The 23,019-nt window shown below is 35.1% G+C and overlaps 1 protein-coding gene across 1 annotated transcript in view; it reads right to left on the bottom strand.

Moving 5' to 3' along the window:
* Positions 1–23,019, bottom strand: part of LOC148941017 (neuropilin-2-like) — a 115,138-nt gene that overhangs the window by 62,861 nt on the left and 29,258 nt on the right. The window contains exon 2 of the mRNA XM_089104957.1: positions 5,594–5,755. Within this exon, the coding sequence (XP_088961083.1) occupies positions 5,594–5,755 (162 nt within the window). The remainder of the gene's footprint in view (positions 1–5,593; positions 5,756–23,019) is intronic.

Genomic DNA, 23,019 nt, shown 5'->3' with positions numbered 1-23,019 from the left:
AAAAAAAAACCACACGGAATTAGGCAACTGAGTCTCTCAAACCCTGTAAAGCTCTTTTAAAAGATACAAAAACTACTTATTTAACACAAAAATTTCGTTTTTAATTAACACCAAGTGAATAAAAACCACACGTAATGAGTCAAATTAGTCTCTCAAAACATTGATATCTATTTATTATTATTATATATCTACATATTTAAAACAATATTTTCTTTTTTATTGACCACCATTTTAATAAAAACCACACATAATTACTAAACTTATTATCTCAAACCCTTTAATGCTATTTTAAAATATACAAAAACTACTTATTTAACACAAACATTTCGTTTTTAATGACCACCAAGTGAAGAAAACCACACGGAATTAGGCAACTGAGTCTCTCAAACCCTTTAAAGCTCTTTTAAAAGATACAAAACTACGTATTTAACGCAAAAATTTAGTTTTTAACGACCACCAAGTGAAGAAAAATCACACGGAATTAGGCAACTGAGTCTCTCAAACCCTGTAAAGCTCTTTTAAAAGATACAAAAAATAATAATTTAACACAAAATTTTCGTTTTTAATGACCACCAAGTGAAGAAAAACCACACGGAATTAGGCAACTGAGTCTCTCAAACCCTGTAAAGCTCTTTTAAAAGATACAAAAACTACTTATTTAACACAAAAATTTCGTTTTTAATGACCACAAAGTGAAGAATAAACACACAGAATTAGGCAACTGAGTCTCTCAAACCCTGTAAAGCTCTTTTAAAAGATACAAAAACAACTTATTTAACACAAAAATTTCGTTTTTAATGACCACCAAGTGAAGAAAACCAAACGGAATTAGGCAACTGAGTCTCTCAAACCCTGTAAAGCTCTTTTAAAAGATACAAAAAACTACTTATTTAACACAAAAATTTCGTTTTTAATGACCACCAAGTGAAAAAAAACCACACGGAATTAGGCAACTGAGTCTCTCAAACCCTGTAAAGCTCTTTTAAAATATACAAAAACTACTTATTTAAAACAAAAATTTATTTTTTAATTACCAAAAATTAAGGAAAAATCACATTGAATCAGTCAACTGAGTCTATAATCCCCAATAAAGTAATTTTAAAAGATACAAAAACTACTTATTTAACAAACCTATTTCATTGTAAATGACTTCCAAGTGAAGAAAAACCATTTAGAATCAGGCGCCTGAGTCTCTCAATCCCGCGCAAGCTCTTTTAAAAGATATAAAAACTACTTATTTAACACAAAATTTAGTTTTTTAATGACCATCAAGTAAAGAAAAACCACACGGAATTAGGCAACTGAGTCTCTCAACTCCGTGCTACTCGACCCCATTTAACTAATCCCCGTGTAACTGAATCCGTATGTAACTGAACCCTCGTGCAAGTCAACCCTCGTGCAACTCAACTCCCTCAAAATATTTTTCAGCCAATCTCCTCCAATTCACAAATCCCATTACCCCTTTTTTTTGCAAAGGTTAATCAAACATCTCCGATTGTAAAAGCATTAAAAAATTTTCCACTCACTAATTACCCCTTTTTTGCAAATGCTAAACAGGAAAAAAAAACTGTCCTTTTATTCAAATCCTAATCACCAATCAAGTTATACTCGTTCCTCTTGGCAAAGGTGTAATGATCTGTAAATCATAATAAAAGAAAAACATGTCTGCCAAGCCATGTAGAGCTCATTGTAATTGGCAAATGACCCTGGTAACCCAATTACTTGAAAGTACACACACAACCTGTTTGGTACAGGGGACCCATAGAAATAGTACCTTGGACGAATATTGAATTTTTTGATCCTCTTGGCCTATCGTATAAATTCTACGCTCCATACATCAGCAACTTTATTGAAAGCAGTGGGAAAACCATTGTTCAAAATCAACGAAGAGTACAGGATTTAACGACTAAGACATGTGGCTTTCATGCACTACTCTTTTTCATGTTCAGGTGTCGTGGCTACACCTACAAGTAGTTCCTTGACATCTACGTTGACTTACCTCGATTGAACGACTTTCTAGTGGAGAATATACTTACAAGTGTATTTAATATTGATTTTAGTGCCCCTAAGAATAAAATGTTCTAAAGTTGTATGTGAAATTGTTTATTAATAAAAAAATTTATATACATGATAAAACGACTTTTCTACTCTTTAGATTTCATCCACTACTACTAGGTATTTGTCGACAACAACTAGTGCAGGTAGATTATCTGAATTCACAGTGTACTGATCCTGATGTAGTGTAATGTCAGGGTCACATTTTCTACAGTAGAGTGTGACTTCACTCTTGTCATATCTCTTTGTATAGTCAATGATACTATTCTCATTCATTCTATAGAATTCATATGTTTCAATTTGCCTATTTGAAGCAATTTCACAAACAGTGTCCTCAAGTGTCGAATCACATTCCGTCACAGCCAAATAAAAATCAGTGGGCTTATAATCATAACACCCAGTGTCTTCACAACGATAACGTAGAAACCATAATCTCTTGTTGTTCCAACAGTTGAATCGTTGACCCGGTTCCTCCTCCCAGAACAATCTAAAACCACGACGATACCAATCTCGTAGCAGTAAAATAAAATAACGGTCATGATTCTTTCAAATCATACAGGGATATGTATTCTCAAACTGCTTAAATTTATAATAATGACAATAGTAGCATAGATGGCATATATGATGAGAGTCAAACAAATATTCTAGTAAGTAAGTATAACATTTAATTTTTACAGTATATCCTCTTTGAAATTTACACTTGTTGCATAATCTACACTTTTCCTCATACTCATCAATCATTGTGCAATTCTCACATGATGACCAGCTGCCCAGTGAGTACATACATAAAGGACATGTATGGAACATTTTGTCATGTGTTGACACTCTCACTATCCCAATGAAACTGAGCTAGCAACAAAAAAAAAATTGTCTGAGAGAGAGAGAGAGGAGTACCTCATCCTATAGAACCATATTTATTATGAAAAAAAGTCTTATATATCTAGAAACTAATTTTTAAAATCATATCAAAGAAGTAATTTTTTAGCGTTGAGATCAATATATAATTAAAATGTGTAAATGCATTTGGACCACGATGTAGAAGCTTCAGACAATAGTCTAATGATGGAGAATCAGTTTTCATCATATCGACAAGCACTCCTCGAGAAAATATTTTCCTTTGACTAGACAACTCTAGAAAATCATCGTCTAGAATTAAACTTTCTTCCATAAAACTATATTCCTCTTTATTCGATCTTTCTTTAATCTATCCATTTTTTTTTTTAGTCACAGCTCTCTCACGATCCACTTCAGACTAAACAGAATTTCTTTTTTTTTCTACTTTAGAAAATATAAGATAGTCTACTGAAGAAAGAAAAAATAGCATTGATTTAGAAACAGTTTTATTGATCATAATTACAATAATAATATTCACTGATGTATTTTGTTCTCATCAATATATTTCGAAAGGACATCTAATGCTAATCGAAGTTTATTTATATGGATAATATTCACTTTTCCAGCAAAACACAGCTGCTCCTCCTGCTTAAATTTTCTTAATGATATCACGTATCTAGCATACATAGTGTCCCATTCAAGAAATAGTCTACAGCCAGTAGTTATTTCCACAGCTACATTGCGTACTCGTTTATCGTTGCTATTGTCTGTTCCATCATTAATCTCCAATAATGTAAATGCGCTACTCATTTTTTTTCTCCACTAATATCCTTGCAAATAAAAACTATTCTCTTTGAATTCAAGTCTCTTACTAATATGAATTATAAAGAAAACTGTTCCTTTTATTCAAATCCTAATCACCACTCAAGTTATGCTTGTTCCTCTCGGCAAAGGTGTAATGACCTGTTTACCTACCAGAAAAACCAGAAGGAACGTAAAGGCTCGGAATTCAAAAGAAGGACTATACTGTCATGCCAGGAAATCCCCTCGGCCACCCCCCCCCTCGTGTAAATTTTCAAAAAGATTTTCCCTTGCGGAAATCTTCCAAAAAAATTCCTTTTTGCAGAAATTCCCCCCAGAAAAAAATTCAGTACATTTCCCGGTAACAAATACAATACATAAGCAATGAGGAAAATGCACAACTTACCACCCTTTTCCCAGCTACTTTGAGGAAGGGGGGGAGTCATGTTATTCCCCAGAGTCATAATTATTGGTCCTTTGAATTATGCTCCATCAAATGGCTATTTCAAAGTTTTGGCTTGATATTTTTGCGAATGAAGAGCGTGGGAGGGGGCTTAGTTGCCCTCCAATCTGTTTGCTCACTTAAAAAGGAACTAGAAGTTTCGATTTCTTAGCCCTCTCCCGATCTTCTAGGACCACTGGTTTGATACGGTCATCTTTTGAGAAAAAAAACACAAAAAATAAAAATAAATAAAAACGCATCCGTGATACCCTCTTCCGGTAAAAAGACAACTTCCACATTTTTGTAGATAGGAGCTTGAAAACTCTACAGGATTGTTCTCTGATATGCTAAATCTGATTGTGTAAATTTTATTCACATTATTAGCTTTTTTTGAAAATCAGACAAATATTCTCAGGCTTATAGCTTTTGGTGGGGTCTATTAAACTTAATGAGTTTTATATATTTAGAATCAGCGTTCTTTTGATATATCCTATTGTTATCGAAATTCATTTTCCCGAGTTTTATTGACTTTTGGGCCGAGTCGCTCCTTACTTACAGTTTGTTACGATGAACTGTTTGACCAAAATGTTTTATTGTTATAAGTTAGCCTACCAGATACCAGGGGTGAATCTCCAGCATTTTGATTGGTGGGGGGGGGAGGCAAGAGGGGTCTATATCCGAATAGTCCAGGGGCATGGGATATATAATAATTTTTTTATTCACATTATTGGGAAGGGGCAAATGCCCCCCACCCCCCAATCCCCACCCCTGCCAGATACAACATATATAGTTTCCACTATTCACTAGGCAAGTTATTACCAACCTGCGTTTACCGAGTTATGGGCGTCTTAGAAACCCATCTCAGTTTTAAGTTCAATTTTTTCATCATTTTCCCCCTAATCGGTTAGCTGGAAATTTCATACATTTAAATATGGCATAGATAATTTCGGAGACCACACTGCCCTTCCAAGAGGATTACTGATGACGGTTACTGTATTTATGACCGAAATATCTAATATTTTTGTCAATTTTTTCACTGTTTTTGAAATTTATCACTGTCTATTAAAGAGATTTTCTCCCTATTTGAACTTTTTAATATGGCATTGGTACTTGAGTATTATACAGACCACGGTCAAGAAGTGAAATTAGGTTAATCTTAATGAAATATGCCAGAATATAATGAAAATATAATACTCTAGTAAAAAAATGATAGAAACTACAACAGAGAATTAGGGAAAGCAGGACACCCAGAACAAATCTATATATTAAATAATTAATTTAAATATACCTGGAGAGTAGTTTATCTAACTCAGGGTAAGCTGATTATCTGAGTACACACAGAGAAACCGGTTTTACTATAGATCAAGAGTAAAGTGTGGTCGTTATAATACACAAGTACCATGGCATTTATCCTCAATGGTCTTTTATTGTGAGTGAAGCAATTGCTGAAAATACCCTTACCCCGAAAGTCTCGACATCCTTTGCACGTACAATGGGACTTGGATTTTCCACAGAACCCAAAGGCAGAACAGCATGGTCTTTCACTTTTGGGGTCGCATTCCGATGGGGAGCCGTTTTCTAGCGCAAAATCCTCTCCACATCTTCCGTCTGACCGCCACTTAACTAAAAAAAATATTTTAAAATAAAAATCGTTTTATTAAAAATAAAATGTTAGAAATAAAATAAAATAATAAGTTTATAATAAGTTTATTAGCCATAGGCCATACACAAATTAATAAGGAAAGAGACACAATAAATGGACATATAATATGAACACTATTTACATTCTTTCCGTAGCTGGAGAGCTTTTCCAAGAAACCGTGTCATGTCTACAATATTTTCTTTCCGTTTGCTCTGCAATATATCCGGGAAGCGTACCTCATGCAGAAAACGCGGTCTTATATTGTCAATTATATAAATAAAAATATATAAATAAAAAATCATATTTTATTAAAAATAAAAAAACAAAGAAACTAAGTAAAAACCGTTTGTTATGAAAAGTATCATATTCATAAACCAGTTTGACAAGATTTATAAACCTTTTAATTGTGGTATATGATTTAACATTGGATTCAAAAGAAGATTGACGAATAGAATCTACCACCTGTTCTGTTTGAAACTGGGGGGCCGCACAAGCTACGAAGTAGCCCCCCTTGCGTGCAAGTCCTCGTTTCATGTTTAATAGAAAGTTAAGCTAATAATTTTCCATTTTATATTAGAAAAAGGATGGAAGGACAGTCTATAGCATTTGCCCTTGAAGAGATAAAAAAGGCAGTGTTCGAAATCCCTAGCTTGTCGAAGAGTATCGATGACGTTAAACTAAGCCTAGCAAGTATTGAAGCTAAAATGAAAGAGTTTAACGTTAAGCAAACGGAGACAGCTCAAGAATTGACAACCATTCGAGCAGAGCTGGAAGCATCCCGTAAGAGAAATATGCGGCTTGAGAAAGAAATGAAACTGACAAATTTGATGTTTCATAATTTTCCCCAGCCCCTTATATCGAATACAACCCTGTTAGATGATATAATTGCGCTAATTAGTAATACTGTGCCCAGCTTAAAAGTGTCAAAGTGGGAATTCAGGGATGCTATTCGTTTAAGGGGACCACAAAACCCACGCCCTATTTTAGTAAAGTTCAATTCCAAAGTTACACGAGACATTTTGTTCAGGAATGCGAACCTTTTCAAACAAAAGGGGATATTAGTAGCGCCAGATTATACGCCAGAAGAACGCGAGGCTCGTACGGCCCTAAGACCTTTATTATCCCAAGCTATAAGCAAAAAGAGAATTGTGAAGCTACGCGGAACTAGATTATGCATAGACAAACAGACGTTTGTTTATGACTTTGAGAGAAAAACAGTGCTGGAAATGGCGGAGCCGACTATGGAAAAACCAACTCATAATAAAGATAGTAGCATAAAAAACCATATCCCGAGAAGGTCTTAAATGCGATCCCCGTCAAGCGATAGTAATTCAGATCCTGAAATTGAAAGCATCTCAAACAGCGATTCAGATACAACGATCATAGAAAAGCCGGCTGCAGTACTAAACCCTAACATTCCTAGTGGAAACCACGCAAAAAGTGATAGGCCGAAAGGAAAAAGGGACCTGGACATGATTATAAGCCCAAGCAACGATAGTAAGCAGCATCGAAGAAATGTGAGACCAAATAAAGGACCGAAACCGGAAAAGAAACAAAAAAGTCGTAGTCCTAAAAAAATATGGCCAAACTCTAGCAGAGCGACCACCATTTGTTATAGGATAGGGAAACAGCCATATACAGAAACTATCAGCTACTACGTGGAATGTACAGGGTCTAAGTAGTAAAGGAGATGTGTGTTTAAATAGTTCATTTTTGGACTCACAAATAACTTGCTTAGTTGAAACATGGTTATTGCCAGAAGAGGAAATATCAGTTTTTGGTTATGTAGTTTTTCGGGTTTATAGAAGGACATCAAGGAATTCCAGAAACTACGGAGGAATAATAGGGCTAGTCAAGCAACATGAATTTTCCAGTTTAAGTCGTTTGCCAAGTATGTCTGAGAATTTGATATGGTTACGTTTGAGTTTTTTGGGGAAGTGGTTTATATTGGGGTGTGTTTATATTTCACCAGAAAATAGTTCATATTGCGAAGAGGATACTTGGGCAATATCAGAGGATGAAATTATTCTTATTAGATCTCGGTATAAAGGAGATTCAGTGTTATTAATAGGTGATTTAAACGTTTACACTGCTGAACAACCAGAACTAAATATGAATTTTGTCACAGGAAATTTGGTCACAGGAACAATGAGCACTGGTCCATGAGAAATTAATTAATGACCCCATAGCGAATGAAATAGACCATCTGAAGTATGAGGCCGAGGTACCGAATGCCGACCCGGAAACAATAGCGGATAGGTTTTCACAAATTTTAAGCGGTATCAGTAAAATAAGCCGAGAAAAAGAATGAAAGTTTTTATGACGAAGAATGTAAATTCAGTAGCGTTAATTTGGATAAAATGTTACATAATGTAAAGAATGCACCGTATTATGAATAAAAGATCAATCCACTAACAAGTTACCTTTTAGTACTTAAAGATCACAAAAAATTAATAAAACGCAAAAAGGAAAATTATAAAACGAAAGAAAAAGCCACTCTTTTAAAGTGCTTTAGAGAAAATAACAGTAGGGAGTTCTGGAAAATCATAAAAAGAGATAGGCTAAAAGACCGACAGTCAGAGGTGCCTGCCCCCCAAACTTGGCCCAATTACTTCAAACTACTACAAGAAGATACCCATGATAGCAACATACACCTACAAGAGACATTGGGTCTAGACAACAGTGAAGAAACTTCATTCCCTCTGAACCAGGAAGATTCCATGTTATGCGACCCAATCCCCCCGGAAAAAATTAAAGATTCACTTAATAAAATACGAGGTAATTCAGCTCCCAGGCCCGATGGAATTCCTGTGAAGATTTTCATAGCATTTAGTACTGTTCTTTTACCTTTTTTGGCCTTATTATTTAACCTAATAATTTCAAAGAGGAAGTGGCCAATGACCTGAAAAACCTCGCTTATTCTCCCACTTTATAAGAATGGTAATCCCAATACACATAACAACTATAGACCGATAAGCCTCCTAAACAGTGCTGGAAAAGTTCTAGAAAAATTGTAGATAAAAGGCAGGGTCTGTGGATAGAAGAGAAAAAAATCTTGGTAGAAGAACAAGGTGGGTTCAGACCAGGTTAGTCCACAGTTGATAGAGTTTTTGTTATTAATGCTTTTGTAGAAATGCACTGCAAAGGTAAAGGAAAATTATATGTGACTCTAATTGATTTGAAATCAGCATTTGATAGTGTAGATCATGTTTTATTGCTGAATGTTTTATTAAATCTAGGCCTACCAGCCCGTTTTTTACAAATTCTATCATCTATGTAGTCATTGAATAAAAGTTTTGTGAAGGTTGTTAGGAAGGGAATATCTCTGCCTTTTTTCTCGAAAAAGGGCGTGCGCCAAGGAAGTACATTCTCGCCAAAAATATTTGCTATGTTTATTAATGATATTGTTCCTTATTTCCGACAAAGATGGGCACCTACTCTCCGACTGGGAAATCTGAATATGTCAATGCTACTATTTGCAGACGACATTATATTACTGGCAAAGACAAATAATGATTTACAAACTTTCTTGAATCTCCTTGAAAAATATATGCAAGAGAAGAAACTAGAGGTGAATGTCACGAAATCCCAAATCATGATTTTTAGCAAAAAACCCTTGGAATCAGGACCACAATTTTTATTGAATGGAAAAATGCTGGAAGTGGTGGAAAAGGCCAAATACTTAGGTTTCATCTTTTGTCAAAATGAAAAATGGACGAGTCATATTACAACAATTATTTGAAAAAAACTACGTTTTCTAAAGAGTTAAAGAGGCTGAGTTACAACTTCGAACCTTAAAACGTACAGGGATTAGGAGGCATAGTTGGGGGGCTACCGCCCCCCAAAACCCCCGCTTTCGCAGCCTTTAAATATAAAAAAAAATTTCTTTAAACTGAAAGTAAGGAGCGACATTAAAACTTAAAACGAACAGAAATTATTCCGTATATGAAAGAGGCTGTGCCCTCCTCAACGCCTCGCTCTTTACGCTAAAGTTTGACTTTCTCACAACTCTTTTTTTAAACAATAAAAACTTTAGCGTAAAGAGCGAGGCGTTGAGGAGGGCACAGCCTCTTCAGGGTGCCGTACAGGGTCGTACAGGGTGCCTCCTAATCCCTGTACGTTTTAAGGTTCGAACTTGTGACTCAGCCTCTTTAACAGCCCCCCAACTCTGACTCCTACTCTCTGTACGTTTTAAGGGTAGACATTGTAACTCAGACTCTTTAAATCTTTAGAAAACGTATTTTTTTTCAAATAATTTAAAAAAGAAACTGAGTTTCTATTTAGTTTAAATTAAGTATATAAAAAAGTTGCTCTGACGGTGAATCGAACCCGGGTTTTCCGCCTGACAGTCTGGAGTATCAGCCGCTGGACTATACAAACACAATAGTAATTGTTGTTTAGCAAATTGAAGCTATTTTCGACGCAAGCAAATTCCCAAAAATCTTGATATGTGGTTTTTGGAAAACAGGGAAGGAGTGATCAGATTGAGCTGAAATTTCGAGGATAAGCTCCCAGGCCCCAGGAAAGCTTATCCTCTAAATTTCAGCCCGATCAAACAACGTTAAAGGGGGGTTGTGGTGGGAAAAATTAACATGGGCTAATATAGGAAAACGAGGTTTTTCGTAAATGTAAATTCGGGGGATAATTTTTTCGGTCTGCAAATATCAAAAGGCCCTAACAGGTCAAATTCTGCTTCGAATGAGTCTTCATTCACCCGGATCCGGTGCCAACTGTGGCCTGTAGGCGTGGCTAAGAAAAAAAAGAAATGATGATGATGAATTTTAAGTGGCTATATTTGGTTTTTTGAAAACAGGGAAGGAGGGATCGGATTGAGCTGAAATTTCGAGGATAAGCTCCCGAGCCCTAGGAAAGCTTAACCTCTAAATTTCAGCCCAATCGGACAACGTTAAAGGGGGCTGTGGTGGGAGGGTCCAAACTTCCGGCCCAGTTTACCCCATGAAGATAAAGTCGGAGGAGGATGAAATTTTGCAAGTTTCTTAGTTTGAGCTTGGGCTACAAAATGCGATTACCGCCGTCTCTCTGCGACCTCTAGGACCTGAAATCGCTTAACATTGTGGTGGGTCGCCTCTTTATAGAGGCACAAGTGTGCCTCCTTGATGGCACAGAAAGGAAGAAACGCATTATTTGGTATATACAGAAGCACATTAACATCAGAAATAAGTCAGTTGAGCCTCCACAACCATATATTTAAAACTAAAATTATGCCTATCCTATTTTTAGGATCAGAAATATGGGGGTATCAGCCGGGGATGCAAATTGAAACCCTTCAGCTTTAATGTTATAAAGGAGTTTTTGGCCTACACAATACAACACTTACGTTAGTTTTAAAAGGCGATCTTGGTATATTTAACCTGAAATTGAAAAGATACACCCAAATCATCAAATTTTGGTTAAGAATTCTAGAACTTCCCCAGACTAGACTTGCCCGAGCAGCATATGAAGATCTTCTCCTCCAGTGTAACAAAACATCATGGACAGCACAAATCAAAACGATATTAGATGAGAATGGATTTTCAAGTTCGTGGGAGAAGGGAAAAGGGCCAGAGGATCATGAAAAGTTCTTCAAGGAATTTAGTGCAAGACTTGAAGAGCAAGAAGTGCAACTATGGCAAGCAGCTGTGGACAAATCTCCGAGTCTTACTTTGTATAGAGAAGTAAAAGAGAATTTTGGTCAGGAGTTTTATTTCAAGCTGTGATTTCCCATTAAATATTTGAGGATTTGGATTCAGATTCGAGCAAATTGTTTTCCAATTTATACTAAGGTTGCAAGGAAAAAGAGGGAAGGTCCGGAGGCCGGGTATAGTTGCTTGAGATGTGGGGAAAATGATTATGGGTTGAGCCATTTCCTCCTCCGGTGTAAGCAACTCTCTCATTTAAGGGGATTAATTATCCAGGAGGGGGAAGATAGGCTGCTTTGTGAGTTAATGAGGTCTAGGACTCCCCGTTATATTGTGGCAGTAGGAAATTTTGTATTGATGGGAAGGATGTCAAATGAAGTGTAATTTTTCTTTAGTATTTGTCTTTTTGTATATGGCTTTAATTGGCTTTTAAATACAGATTATTATTATTATTATTATTCTAATATTGTCTGCTACTACTATCGTTTCACTACTCCGCGAAGAGGTGTTTAATACATTATCAAACTAAATATAAAAATAGCCATTGCTTGATAAGCTTACAGTATTTTGGTATTAGTAAATAAATAAAAATAGCCAATGAAAAATTGTTGAGACACGGAAAGTTAACACCCAAGAAGCTACCTTGAAGGATGGAGAGGAGAAGTAAAGTTCAACCAAATCACAGTGACAAGGGGAAAGACAGGACAAGAGAGAGAAAGAGTGTGTGTGAGTGTGAGAAACAGAGATAGATAGAAAGAATAATTCTTTCATGGGAATTTATTCTGCTCAATATTCTAATTAAGTATCAAATTAACTAATTTTATGTCGCCTAGTGTCTGTTTTTTGTTTAGGGGCGTAAGGATACCCCGGTGGCGGATGCGTTACTTGTCCTTCCTCATTTTAATCAAGTTTCATATACATCTTAAACATTGGTCTTATGGAATGAGTAGGATTTGGGTTTGATAGAATAGCCCCCTCAGTGAGCTCCGACAGGATATACGGTTGTAAACAAAGTTTTTTTCCAACTACTTTTTCCTGTGTACTTCCTCCTGCAAGTCATCAAAGTTAGCTAAGCGCCAAGCTAGATTGGAGACGTAACGTCTTATGAATAACCCAGGCTGAACTAAAATACTACTAATCATTATTGAGGCCACCACGGAGGTGCCTTGGTAAAAATTCTTCCCGCTTGGATGAACGAATGAATGACCATCCTTGGGGGAAATTTTTCGCATCCCCTTCTCCCTTTGGAAAACAACCTGGCGGTGTCCTTGACCGTCTTATTTATCGCGTAAGCACGTATATAAAATAGTAAAATATAGTTAATAGTTAATTGTTATCAATTATAGTCTAATATTAAAAAGATAACTAAACTGTTCATCCAGTCGCCAGAAAACTTAAAGATGTTGTTGAATACATTACGAATGTTTAAAACTCTTTTACATGCGGGGATAACTTCCCGTGAATAAAACTCTCGGAAGGAATTCTTCGCTGGGGAAGGAGTTTTTCCTGCGTTGAATTTTCACAGCTGGGAGGGAATTTTTGGAGGAAAAATTTTCCACGGAGATTTATCTGGAGGGGAATTCTCCTTGAATTTCCTTTCTCTTAGGATCGCAGAAATACGCGACTTGTAAGCTAGTTATAAATAAAGAATAGGATTAAATGTTGAATTAAAGGACCTTAATGATTACTTTACTTTTTTAATTTCCATATTTGACTCAAGCCTCAGCAATTAGAATTATTTATATTTTTTGGGTATTAAATTAACAAGTTATTTCATTGTGAGTTCCGTAATATAACGCGCTAATGAAATTCTAAAATTTTCTTTTCTAGTAGACTCTCTGAATTTGGGATTCAACAATACTTTAAACTTTTAAAAATACCATCGTTAGTTTATATGCGGGGATAACTTCCCGTGATTAAAATTCTCAGAAGGAATTTTTCGCTGGGGAAGGAGTTTTCCCTGCGTTGAGTTTTCACAGCTGGGAGGGAGTTTTTAGAGGGAAAAATTTCCATTGGGATTTATCTGGAGAGGAATTCTCCTTGAATTTCCTTTCTCTTAAGATCTCAGAAATCCGTGACGGGTAAGCTAGTTATAAATAAAGAATATAATTAAATGTTGAATTAAAGGACCATAATGATTACTTTACTTTTTTTAATTTCCATATTTGACTCAAAACTCAGCAATTTCAGAAACTATATTTCTAGTTCTGGATCGGACATATGCAAAAAAACAAAATGCAAATAATAATGATTCAAATTTTTATGATCCAAAATTATAAGATAGACTACAACAGCATAAAACGTAATTGATTGTTATTTAAAATATAATAAAAAGCAAAACTTTGGACTCAGCAGTAGCAGAGCATTAGGGATACAAATAGAATACAAATAGGAATTAAATAGGATACTATTTGATAAACAAAATAATTGATACTCAGTCGGACCTTTACAAAGTTTCCAAGAAATAATAGAAGCTAAAAAAAACAAACTAACTATTGGGGAATTAGTATCAATAGAGATGAAGATGAATTAAAAAACAGGTTAAAACCTCAAATACATTAAATAAGCCACGACCAAGTGTAAACCTTAGAATTAAAGGTCAAGACAAATTAGTTCTAAAAATCCGATTCTTTTGATTTATCTACTGGTATCAAAATTCCGTTTTTAAAGTTTCGGTTACTATTGAGCCGGGTCACTCCTTACTTACAGTTCGTTACCACGAACTACTTCATAGCCTGTTTCATTGATAGGTTCCCATTAAGAAGACAGTTCGCGACATATACGTTTACAATAATCGACATTTTGGAATTGTGCTTTGTTAAGTGATCTTAAATTTTGATTAGATAACTTAATTTTCATCTTAAAATTTGATCTTAAATTTTGATTAGATAACTTAATTTTGATCTTAAAAGTTGATCTTAAATTTTGATTAGATAAAGGTTTTTTGCAACTGAACGTATTTGAGGTTAGTTGCCCTCTCCTCAGTACCTCGGTCTTTACGCTAAAGTTTGACTTTAGTAGTATGATAATAGGCACTTTCAATTGCACACACGTCTACAAGAATATTGGTCAAAAGTGTAATAGATTGAGAACCTACATGAAAATATACATTGGAATTGCGCAAGAAAAACCCATGCTTGAGACACTGTATTTACACGTGAACATTTTAAAAGTTGGCACACTAAAGTCGAGGTTTTTTAAACTTGGCAATGTATAATGTAGTCAAGCATGTTTTGAGAGTTTGGTCGTAATAATATAATTTAAAGCAAACAGGTTTTATTCTGTTTTTGTTGTCAATTGCACAATGAATGTACGTCATGAATTCACGTGTACATTCTTAAAAAAAAACTGGTACGATACAAAGAACCCACATTTTTTAATTGTTTGATTGACGTGTTTGGGGAGATTACGTTCCTTGGCACCTTTTCAGAGCATGTACTTATGGATACCTTTCCAAGCAAGAAGATCAAACATGCTTTTACAATCGGAAATGTTTGGTTAACATTTGCAAAAAAGGGGTAATGGGATTTGTGAATTGGAGGAGATGGGGTGATTGTGTACTGTATAATACACAAGTGATGTTTTGGAGAGTATTGACAATTTAAAATAGTTTACAAATAAAAAAATTTAACAAGAAATGGCTGAAAAGTGTTTTGAGGGAGATAGGTTGCATGGAGGTTTGAGTTGCACGAGGGTTCAGTTAAAGGGGGTACAGTTACACGGGGGTTTAGTTAAATAGCGTCGAGTTGCACGAGGGTTCAGTAGCACGAGGGTTCAGTAGCACAGAGGTTCAGCTGTACGGGGTTTCGGTTATGCAGGGGTTCAGTTACATGGGGGGTTCAGGTGCACGGGGGTTTAGTTACATGGGGCTTAAGTTGCCCGGGAGTTGAGGGGCCCGAGGGTTCGGGTGCCTGGGGGGGTCAGTTACATGCGGAGTCAGTTACACGGGGATTAGTTAAATGCGGTTGAGTTACATAGTCTCATTTGAAAAATTTGGAATTTATACCTAAAAAGTTCTATTAAGAGCTATTGCTATGGAAATGGCTCATTTTTGAATCGAAACTATGCTTTTCTGACTGAAGATACACTTTTGAATCAGAAAATGTGAAAATATACACAATTGAAACAGAGAAGTGTGTTTTGACGATAGTTTATATAATTTCGTCTGAAAAATAGGAGTTCACGCTTAAAAAGTTCTATTAAGAGCTATTTTTATGGAAATACTTTTACAATCGGAAGTGTTTGATTAACATTTGCAAAAAAGGGGTAATGGGATTTGCGAATTGGAGGAGATGGGGTGATTGTGTACTGTATAATACACAAGTGATGTTTTGGAGAGTATTGTCAATTTAAAATATTTAGAAATAAAAAAAAATTAACAAGAAATGGCTGAAAAGTGTTTTGAGGTAGATGGGTTGCATGGAGGGTTGAGTTGCACGAGGGTTCAGTTAAAGGGGGTAAAGTTACACGGGGGTTTAGTTAAATGGGGTCGAGTTGCACGAGGGTTTATTAATACGAGGGTTCAGTAGCACGGGGGTTCAGTTGTACGGGTTTTCGGTTATACAGGGGATCAGTTAAAGGGGGGGTTCAGTTGCACGGGGGTTTAGTTAAATGGGGCTTAATTGCACGGGAGTTGAGTTGCACGAGGATTCAGTTGAACGGGGGTTCAGTTACATGTGGATTCAGTTATACGGGGATTAGTTAAATGTGGTTGAGTTGCATAGTCTCGTTGGAAAAAATTGGAGTTCATACTTAAACAGATGGAAAAATGGTACTTGTTAAATATTCGGGTAGACATACGACTAAGAAACGCTTCACTATAAATAAGGCTATCGTGTTTTTCCGAACTTTCTAGGGCGGGGGTAACTATTTAGTTTAAATAATTCTAGGAGGAATTGAGTTTTGTGGCTGGTGTGGAAAAATGGTACTTGTTAAATATTCGGGTAGACATACGACTATGAAATGCTTCACTATAATTAAGGCTATCGTGTTTTTCTGAACTTTCTAGGGTGAGGGTAAGTATTTAGTTTAAATAATTCTAGGAGGAATCGAGTTTTATGGATGGTATGGAAAAATGGTACTTGTTAAATATTCGGGTAGACATACGACTAAGAAACGCTTCACTATAAATAAGACTATAGTGTTTTTCCGAGCTTTCTAGGGCGGGGGTAACTATTTAGTTTAAATAATTATATAAGGAATTGAGTTTTATGGATGATATGGAAAAATGGTACTTGTTAAATATTCGGGTAAACATACGACTAAGAAACGCCTCACTATAAATAAGGCTATCGTGTTTTTCCGAACTTTCTAGGGCAGGGGTAAATATTTAGTTTAAATAATTCTAGGAGGAATTTTGATTTTTGTGGGTGGTAGGGAAAAATGGTACGTGTTAAATATTCAGGTAAACATTCGACTATAAATAAGGCTATTGTGTCTTTCCGAACTTTCTGTGAGAGGCGGGGGTAAGTATTTAGTTTAAATAATTCTAGGAGGAATTGAGATTTGTGGCTGATGTGGAAAAATGGTACTTGTTAAATATTTGGGTAAACATACGACTAAGAAACGCTTCACTATAAATAAGGCTATTGTGTTTTTCTGAACTTTCTAGGGCGGGGGTATCTATTTAGTTTAAATAATTCTAGGAGGAATTGAGTTTTATGGAGGGGATGGAAAAATGGTACTTGTTAAATATTCGGGTAAACATACGACTAAGAAACACTTCACTATAAATAAGGCTATCGTGTTTTTCTGAACTTTCTAGGGGGGGGGGTAACTATTTAATTTAAATAATTCTAGGAGGAATTGAGTTTTGTGGCTGGTGTGGAAAAAAGGTACTTGTTAAATATTCGGGTAGACATACGACTAAAAACCGCTTCACTATAAATTAGGCTATTGTGTTTTTCTGAACTTTCTAGGGCGAGGGTAAGTATTTAGTTTAAATAATTCTAGAAACAGGTAACTTGAAATGCTTCATTAGAAATAGTTTATTGCTAATGATACCTCCTCGACAGATATTTGTTTTTTTTGTATTTTATAGCTATTAGCCAAACGTTGCTCTGTATTTGTCACACCAACTAGTAAATATTTATCGGGATTTTATTTCTTTTGTTCAATTATTTTCAGTGTAAGCCAATATAATTACCTCATTCTTTTATTCCAACTTAAATTGTACGAATAGAACTTCTAGAATAAAGATTCATTCTCTTGACTAAATTACTTTATTCATGTATAATGGTGAACAAAAGACTATTAATTCTCCGTATTCTTCTTCTTCTTATCTAGCTAAACGTTGCGCTGTGTTTGTCACACCAACTAGTAAATATTTACCGGGCTTTTATTTTTCCCGTTCAATTATTTTCAGTGTAAGCCAATATAATGCTAGGGGGAGTAAAAATGGTAGTTATTTAATACCCGGTAAACAGGTGACTTGATATGCTTCATTAGAAGTAGGTTATTGCTAATGACACCTCCTCGACAGATATTTTTATGGCTCTAACAATTGTACTCTATGCTTGCCCAGAGACACGATGGGGCTTTCCCATTTTTGCTCTATGGCCGGTTATCGACACTACCTAGTTTATTGCATGTATTAAATCAGTCTTTTTTACGCAGTGGAACGATAAACACATAAGTCAAATCTTTAAAAAAAAGTGAAGATGGAGCCTTTTAATAAATTGTGTTCACATAACAAGGTTATTGTAGCATTGAATGCCGACAAGGAGAAGTATTTAAACTTCTCCTTGTCGGAGAAGTTTAAATATTATAGCTATTGTCTTCTCTTAGTTCGTAATCAGTAGATAACTTTAGATAACTTTATTTAACAAACAAATTACATGAATAAATTTTTTTCTAAACTGGCCGACGGGGAGCAGGGCTCGATGTGTCGGCAAAAAAAAAAAAAAAAAAAAAAAAAAAAAAATTACGAAATAACAAAAAAAGCTTATCAATAATGAAAAAAAAGACACACATGGTAGGAGATAACAGAGGAGGCCCCCCCAGCGCGAGAACACCACAACAAATTTCATACTAAAATCCAAATTCACCAATCCCAACATCCAGGCAAAGAACAATTTTTGAAATATGTTTTTTCAAAGAAAATCGGCTCTTGAATCTTGGGGACACATCTATTAAATTAAGTTTATTTGCAATGTGAGGAATCTGGTATCTGATTGAGAATCTACCTCTTTCAGATTTATTTGGGAGAAGGCGATACTTCTTGGAGCGGATGTGGTGGGCAGGAGAAATGGGAGTTTCAATTTTGCACAGATCATGGAAATAATTTGCCAAAGATTGGATGTCATAATACCACATTGCTGTATGCAGGTCTTTCAGTTGTTTAAGATTAAGTATATTGAGAAAAAGATATAAAGTTTGGGTTTCTGAAAGATTTTGAAGCCTCACTGGGCGATGAACAAAAGTACCCAGGATTCTAACCGCCTTATTTTGAATTATTTGAAGAGGTTGGAGATGGACCATAAATGTGTTGAGGCATATTACAGGGCAATATTTAAAATATGATTCAATTAGAGAATGATGAAAAATTTTAAGGATGGAAAAAGGAAATACATGTTTCATTCTATGAAGACAACCTAAGTTATGGGCAAGTTTCAATCTCAAATGATCAGAATGCTTACGGAAAGATAAAAGCTCATCAAGAATAATCCCAAGGTAACGAAATGAATTTACTCTTTTTATCCTACTTTGATTTACAATTAACTCATCTATGGTAATTTTATCTACTGCCCGCCGTGACCGCCCAAAAATCATGAATTCTGTTTTAGAAAAGTTTGGAGCCAGGTAGTTACATGCAAACCATTTATTCAAAGAATTCATTGCTGTCACCATATTCTCAGCCAACAAAGATGGGGTTTTAGCTTTTACTGTCATCACCGTATCACCTGCAAAAATGACCGCTAAACTACTATCTTAGGGTAAACACCTCGAAAGGTCATTTATCTAAATCAAAAATAGTAATGGCCCTAATACTGATCCCTGGGGGACTCCAACATCATCTATAACAATATGGCTTGACAGGTGCCCATTTACCTCTACCTGAATTTTTCGACCATGCAAGTAACATTTTATTAGATCTAAGCCTTTACCTCTAATACCTGCATTATTAATTTTATCCAATAAAATTTGATGGTTTAGTCTATCAAATGCCTTCTTTATATCATAGAAAAGAGTAGATGCATGATTTTCATCATTTAATGAATCATTAATCTCCAAAATTAGCGCTGCAATAGCTTGTTCAGTAGAATGACCCGCTCTGAATCCAAACTGATTTTTAGTAAATAAATTGCTTTTATCAAAATACGAGACAATTTTTCAATAACCTTAGATATAGGGGAAAGAATAGCTATTGGGTGATAGTTACCTATATCTGTCTTATCACCTTTCTTATGAATTGGAATAACTCGTGCAGATTTCCATACTTCCGGAAAGATCCCTGATGACATAGATGCATTTAAAATATGAAGCAACGGGACATGAATTACACATGCAAGTTCCTTCAGAATATTTGTGGATAGCCCATCTAGACCTAGAGAATTACCACTCTTTAGATTTATAATTACTTTCTGGAGCTCACCGAGAGTGACAGGGGCCAGGAACATACTGGAATTTTCGGATGGCGGGAGATATTCTTTATATGAATCAGATGGAGATTCAGGGGAATCCAGTTCAATGGTAGAACTAATATGAGAAAAATAATGACAAAAATAATCTGCAAGAACATCCTTCCCCTTCAACTCAACACCATTTTCATTTATGATCACTTCAGGGTGTGGATTTTTAATATTATTTCCAATTTTTTCCTTAATTAATTTCCATGTAGTCCTAGGTGAATCAGATTTTTTAAATGCATTTTCATAATACATTTTTTCACTTGTTCTGAGAGTTTTAACAAGCAAATTTTTATAATTTTTGAATCGCTGTACATTATGAGCTGAGGGGTATTTCATTTTTATCTTATATAGTCTATTTTTTTTCCTTGATAGATTTTAGAAGTGATGGACTTATCCAAGGTTGTCTGGGTGAGGTTCTTTTCCGGTGCGTAGTTTTAAATGGGCAATGAAGGTCCAAATTTTCATTCAAAATTCGATAAAATATATCTAAAGATATGTTGGGGTCATTCTCATTAATAACTTCACTCCATCCTACATCGCTAAGATTAGATTTCAATTCATTCATATTTACATGTGAAAAGTTTCTCCTCTTCCTATGATTTTCTTTATTGATTATCTTTTGCGCTTTGAAGTCAGACATTAAAATACAATGGTCAGATGTATCCTCCATAGCCACGAATGTGGCCTCACAAGGATAAGGTGCAAAAATATTATCAATCAGAGAAAAAGAAGAATTTGTTATGCGTGTCGGAATAAACATACTGGTTATACATGAGAAGGTTACATTCCAAAACTGAAGGACATGTGGTCGATTCCTTGCTGTCTAGATGGAGTCCCATTAAATCAATATTGAAGTCCCCAAGGATTAAAAATGGAATTCGGAGATTTGATATCACACTTAACATATTTTCAAATTTATCAATAAAATCTGCCTTATTTGATGAGGGAGGACGATAAATTACAGCAATTAAAAGTTTATCATTATTTGTTAGAAAACATTCAACAATACAGCTTTAAAAAATCATCTCCGTATTCAAATATAAAAATTCTTCTTTCAGTCGTGCCGGAATATAATTTTTAACCAGTATTGCTAAACCACCTTGCTTTTGTTGAGTTCTACTTACGTGAAAAAATTGGAAATCACTAATATTAATTTTGTTTTGCCGAAATTTCATCTAAAAATGTTTCACAAACTGCAAAAATATCCGTACCAGATTCAAATAAAAAGTTTTTAATTGCATCTTTCCCGCTCCTCCATCCACGACAGTTCCAAAAAGATATTCTCCGCATATTTGGTTTTTATGATCTATTTCATGAGAAAACAAATATTTATTTGGGGGGACTAAAAAAGAATTTAAAATTTCATTATTATCATGGGCTAGGGGCGTTTGGAATACATTACTAAAAAGGGCTGAATTTCTTTCCAATTCCTCCAGCCTAGATGTAGGGATCTCGTGAACTTGACTAACCATTATCATGTACTGATCTCACGCCAAAGAGTACCCCCCCCCCCATGCCTCTCCCACAAAAAATTACAAACACTAAAACTCACACAAAATAGATTCTTAATCATAATAATAGCACCCAAATACATCAAACCGCCCAGAACCCACCACATTTTTTAATTCAACCCCAATAAATATCGAACACTTATGCTCACATTATTTAACAAAACTAATCCACTATCATATCAACACAATCAGTCTTAAAAAAAAAAAAAATCATGTATCCATATTTGCGATTCGACCACCATGTTTCCTTTCAAGGTCAGTAATTAGAGCGAAACCTTCACTAACTGTTAGTCGTTCATTCGTTCCATCTCGCCGCTTGATAACTAGGCAGGGGGTACACCTTTCGACAACCAAGAGTCAATTCCAAAATCGTGCAATTTTAATTTCACATGAAGCAACCTCTTTCGAACTTCACGAACAGACTTTGGCGCATCATCCGTCAGATATATTTTCTCGAATCCTCCAATTTTTTTGTTTTTCAGTTTCTTGGCGTTCTTCAAAATCTCATTCCTGATTAACCTCGATGGCAATTCAAATTTCAAGAATTTGGCATTTTCCCTGAAATCCACCAACTTAACTGGGTTTGGGGCTGGGAGATCAAGGCCTTCAATAACAAGTTTAGACAGTAATTCCTGTGCTCTTATTTCATCTTGAACTTTCACATTCCACATCACTAAATGTTTATCATTTTCATTACTTTCCAATTTCATCATAGTAAGCGATATATTTTCGATATGTGATTTAAGCGCTATATTTTCCTCCGCCAACACAGATATTTGATTTTTAAAGCTTGCCGTCTCTAATTCAACATTCTGAACACGCGGTATCAGCTTCGCCACTTCTTTACTCGATTCAGAAACAGTTTCTTCCAATTTTTTTACATTATGTTCAATTGATTTGATGTTAAATTTTAATGATTCTAAGCTGGCAGTATTACCTTTAACTGTTTCTAATATCAAACTGATACTTTCTGCTAAAGACTTTATAGAAACTTCATCACCTTGACTCGTTACCGTAGACGCAGACAAGTTTAAAGATTCTTCCATTTTCTTCTTTCTCTTCCCCATCCCTTAGAAACTTATCCAAATTTAAATATCAAAGTAGAATAATCATTATTCCATTTTGCGTCATACACAATTTTTAACCCAAAATTCTAAGTAAGTAACAAACTCTATATTGTTTTCACGTCTTAGATACACGATGTAGAAATTTCATTCAAGAAATTATAAAAAATTCTCATTAAGTAACAATTTCTTTCTTGAAGTCCCCTCTTGGATACACAATACGGAAATTTCATTCAAGAAATTATGAAAATATTTGTAAGTAAGTAACAAAATCTTTATTGATTTCACCTCTTGGATACACAATACAGATACTTCATTCAAGAAATTATGAAAAAATCGCAAGTAAGTAACAAACTCTTTATTGTTTTCTCCTCTTGGATATACAATACGGAGATTTCATT

The sequence above is a fragment of the Artemia sp. Qi Xiang Cuo genome, chromosome 19, assembly GCF_049724085.1.
Source record: "Artemia sp. Qi Xiang Cuo chromosome 19, ASM4972408v1, whole genome shotgun sequence".
Taxonomy (NCBI): domain Eukaryota; kingdom Metazoa; phylum Arthropoda; class Branchiopoda; order Anostraca; family Artemiidae; genus Artemia; species Artemia sp. Qi Xiang Cuo.
Note: the sequence above shows the minus strand (reverse complement) of the source record. Positions and strands in the feature narration are given on the sequence as shown.